Raw genomic sequence first — 3,847 nt, forward strand, 5'->3', positions numbered from 1 at the left:
TCTCAACTAGGTTGTGATCCTATAACTAGGGCTAAGAATCTGGTCAGAAGATATTCTCTCCCCCTCCCCCCACATTGGATGTAAACTTCTTGAAAAAGTGAGCCATATATAATTTTTTTCTATTTATTTTCCCAATACTTAGAACAGTACTTAGCATATATACATAAATAAAATTCATTTTCATTTTTTCATCCATCCATCTAGGAAGTATTCCATAACATAAGACCTGCATCAAAAATAAAACACATTCTAATTCTTCACCATCACATAGTATTTTCATTATAGTCTTGAGGGGCATAAGCTCCTGAGGAGAACTTTCTTCAGAGCATCCTTCAGTTCCTTGTTTCTCAGGCTAAAGATGATGGGGCTCAGGAAGGGGGTGAGAACACTGTAGGAAATGCCCATCAGTGTATCTCCTTCCAGGGCTTCTAAGGCCTTGGATTTTAGGTGTACAACAGAAGAAAAACCATAGTGTATAATCACCACAATAAGGTGGGAAGCACAGGTGGAGAAGGCTTTGCGTCGACCTTCAGCTGAGGGAATCTTCAAAATGGTGGCCGCAATAAAGGTATAAGATAGAAGGATAAGGAGAAAGCAACCCAATAAGACTATGATGTAGAGCAGCCCAATCCCTGTGGCCACTGCTGAGGCATCTCCACAGGCTAGCTTCAGCAAAGGGGGCACTTGGCAGAAGAAATGATGGATCACATTAGGCCCACAGAAGGTCAGGTTAAAAATAGGAAGAGTGATCACTAGCCCCATGACTATACCACTTAGCCATGAGGAGGCCACCAGCCAAGCACAAACCTGTGAGCTCATAAGCACATTGTAGCGTAAGGGATGGCAAATGGCCACATAGCGATCATAGCCCATGATAGTGAGCAAGAAGCAATGAGTGAGACCAAAGGCAAATGTGAAAAACATCTGGTTTGCACAACCCCAGAAGGAAATGGTGTGGTGAGTAGAGACCAGGTCAGCAAACATACGGGGATTAATAACCATCGTGTAGGCAATTTCTGAGATAGAAAGAGTACACAGGAAGAAGTACATGGGCTTGTGGAGACTCTGTTCACGCCATACAGCCAACATGATGAGAAGGTTGCCCAGAAGTGTGAATAAATACATCAGCAGAAAGAGCACAAAGAACGGCAGCTGAAGTTGAGGGAATGGCGAGAATCCAATGAAGATAAATTCAGTCACTGTGGTATAATTTTGCCCCAGCATAGAGACTATGACAGAGGAGGACATGAGAAAAATAAAGTTATTGCTGAATCTTAGACTCTCAGAGTTGCAAGTGAACTCCAGGGAGCATCTAGTCCAATCTCTATGTAAGGCATCAATTTCCTCTAGCATATCCCCAAAAGGTGGTTATCCAACCTCAACTCCAGTGATAAAGATCTCACTACCTATACAAGTAAACTATTCTGCTATAGGACAGATCTCTCTGTTAGAACATGGGAACAAAAAAGAGCCAAGAAGAATGCCTGTGAACTTAAACCATTTCCCAGTAGTCATTCTGCCCTGGTACTTCTCTGTGTAAAATTAAAATCAGACTCTTTACTATCTACTCATCACTATCTATGACTCTTCTTCTTTCTGAGATTTAACAGAACAAATATAATCCCAAACAGTACTTTAAACTCTTGAAGTCAGGGATGATTTACCCCCAAATCTCTTCTCTGGAATAAACCAACATGGTTCCTTTAAACAATTTGTATATGACTATATCTTCAGTCCCCTTTTCATCCTGTTTGTCCTGCTATTGATGTTGGAAATGGTCTTAAAAGGTGATGCCTGGGTCTGAGCAGAATACATCACATTTGACTTAAGCAGGCTGAGGACAGAACAAATCTCCTCTTGTTTTGAATGAAGAATGGTATAGAGAGTGCTGGATCTGCAGGAAAAGGGTCTGGGTTCAAATGTTGACTCTGTAACTATGTGACAACTATTCTAGGCCTCTTTCATCAAAATCAGGAATTTGTTTTGGATGATCTCTAAAGTCCTTTGTAGTTCTACTTTTATGATTTCTTATCTCTATTCCTCTCTTAAGGCAGCCTAAGAATCTCAAGCTTCTTTTTTTGGCCTCTGTGTCACATTGTTATCGCCACTTAAAATACACTAAAAGCCTCACTTTGTCTATTTCCTCTTTCTTCTACTGCCTTTAGAACTCAAAGAGACATTAGAGGTTTTTCAGTTTGATCTTGTCATTTTACAGATGAGGAAACTGAGGATTAGGGAGATTAACTAATTTGTCCATGGTGACAATGCTAATAAGGGATACCGAGGCTGGATTTGAATCTGTTGTGTTCAAATTGTGCAACTGATCTTTTGAATGCACATATAAGACTTTATATTTACTTCAGACACACATCCAGACCCCAATTACTCCATAAAATGATGGTGTTTGACTAGATGACATCCAAGGTTCCTTCCATCTTAGAATCTATGATCCTTATTCAGTGTTCTCTAAGTTTTCTTAAAGTTTCCAAATAAGCTGAAATTGGTGTGACTTTTTTAGTTTCTATTCACATGGTTGCTTCATACTTAATATGTAGCACATTAAACACTCACCTTTTAAAGTAAACTATCAATTACACTTCCTCAATCTTATACTCATTTGCATTGATTTTAACCCAATTATAGGATGTCACATTTAATTTATATTGACTCTCATTTTTATTAAATTTGGTCACAAAGTGACCTCCCTGAGCGGGAATGAAGTGAGAAAGCATGGGTCCCCTTCTAGCATTTCTCAGGCTAAAGGGTCAACCTTTTCTTTTTCCTTCCCCCAACTGGTCTAAGTGAGTTGGGAAGATTTGTATCTCACATCACCACCTCAAATGCCTCAGGAAAGAAGAATGTCTTTCTCTTTGACCTTTCTCTGCTGACCCCTTCCTATAGATCTCCATCCAGTGGGGAGTCTGAAGCCTCTTCCATTATGGATATTACTCAGACATTTCTGTACCTCTGTTTCCCCAGTGCGGAGAGGTCCCTACCCAACAGTCATCAGCAATGATATAAAAAGTTTTTCAGAGGTCATTTATATCAAGCACCTTATTTTACATGTAAGGAAACTGAGGCTTAAAAAGGGAAAGGAATTTGTCCAAATTCCCACTAATAGTAAGAACCTTAGTTGGGTTTTGAGTTCAGTTTCTTAAGCTCCAGATCTAGAGTTCTTTCTATTGTAACTCACCAACTTGTTGTCTTCTCCCCCAATTCCAATTCCACACTACCCCAAACATTAATTGCTTCTTTCTTGGCTGTAGCTGATTGTTTTTCGTGCCACCTATCTCCTTTCCTTTTTTACACTGATTTTTATCCTTGCAACTTTTGCCTTTCTCTCTTTCCTCTTTTGAATTATAAACCACACTCCACCACTACCAAGGTTATCTTCCTCTCTGACTCCCTACTTCCTTATCTCTACCTGTTTCTGAGTTCTCATCTTCTCCACAAGCTTGGGAATGAGGTTGTCCTTTACAAAATGTTTGCTAATATAATGATGCTCCTCCACAAAATGGGGATTTTCACTGTGCTTGAAGAACTTCAGGACCTCAGATCAGAGATTAAAGATTTATAATTGGAAGTGACCTCACAGGTCAATACAAGTCCCTCACTGTACCAATGAGGAAATTAAGGAGCTGGGAGGTGAAGCAGCTTTACTAAGTCTATCCCTTTCCTGACCAGCTTAGATTCTTACAATGATTTCTCTGCAATTAAGTAATAATCTGTGTCTGTAGTTCTCCCTAGTATTCCTAGACCTGATGTCTTTGGTCAAGCAAAATGAGGTTAATCCTCCATCTCCATGACAGTTTTCACATGCTCAAAGAGAAAAATCATATATCTCCTA

General features: G+C 39.7%; 1 protein-coding gene across 1 annotated transcript; it reads right to left on the bottom strand.

The window, feature by feature from the left end:
• Window positions 1-279: 279 nt before the first annotated feature.
• On the bottom strand, window positions 280-1,227 carry LOC127545038 (olfactory receptor 10H1-like). Its single transcript, XM_051972059.1, has one exon. The coding sequence runs from the start codon at window positions 1,222-1,224 to the stop codon at window positions 280-282; it is 945 nt and encodes a 314-aa protein (XP_051828019.1). The 5' UTR covers window positions 1,225-1,227.
• Between the last annotated feature and the right edge of the window lie 2,620 nt (window positions 1,228-3,847).

Source organism: Antechinus flavipes, chromosome 1 (genome assembly GCF_016432865.1).
Source record: "Antechinus flavipes isolate AdamAnt ecotype Samford, QLD, Australia chromosome 1, AdamAnt_v2, whole genome shotgun sequence".
Taxonomy (NCBI): domain Eukaryota; kingdom Metazoa; phylum Chordata; class Mammalia; order Dasyuromorphia; family Dasyuridae; genus Antechinus; species Antechinus flavipes.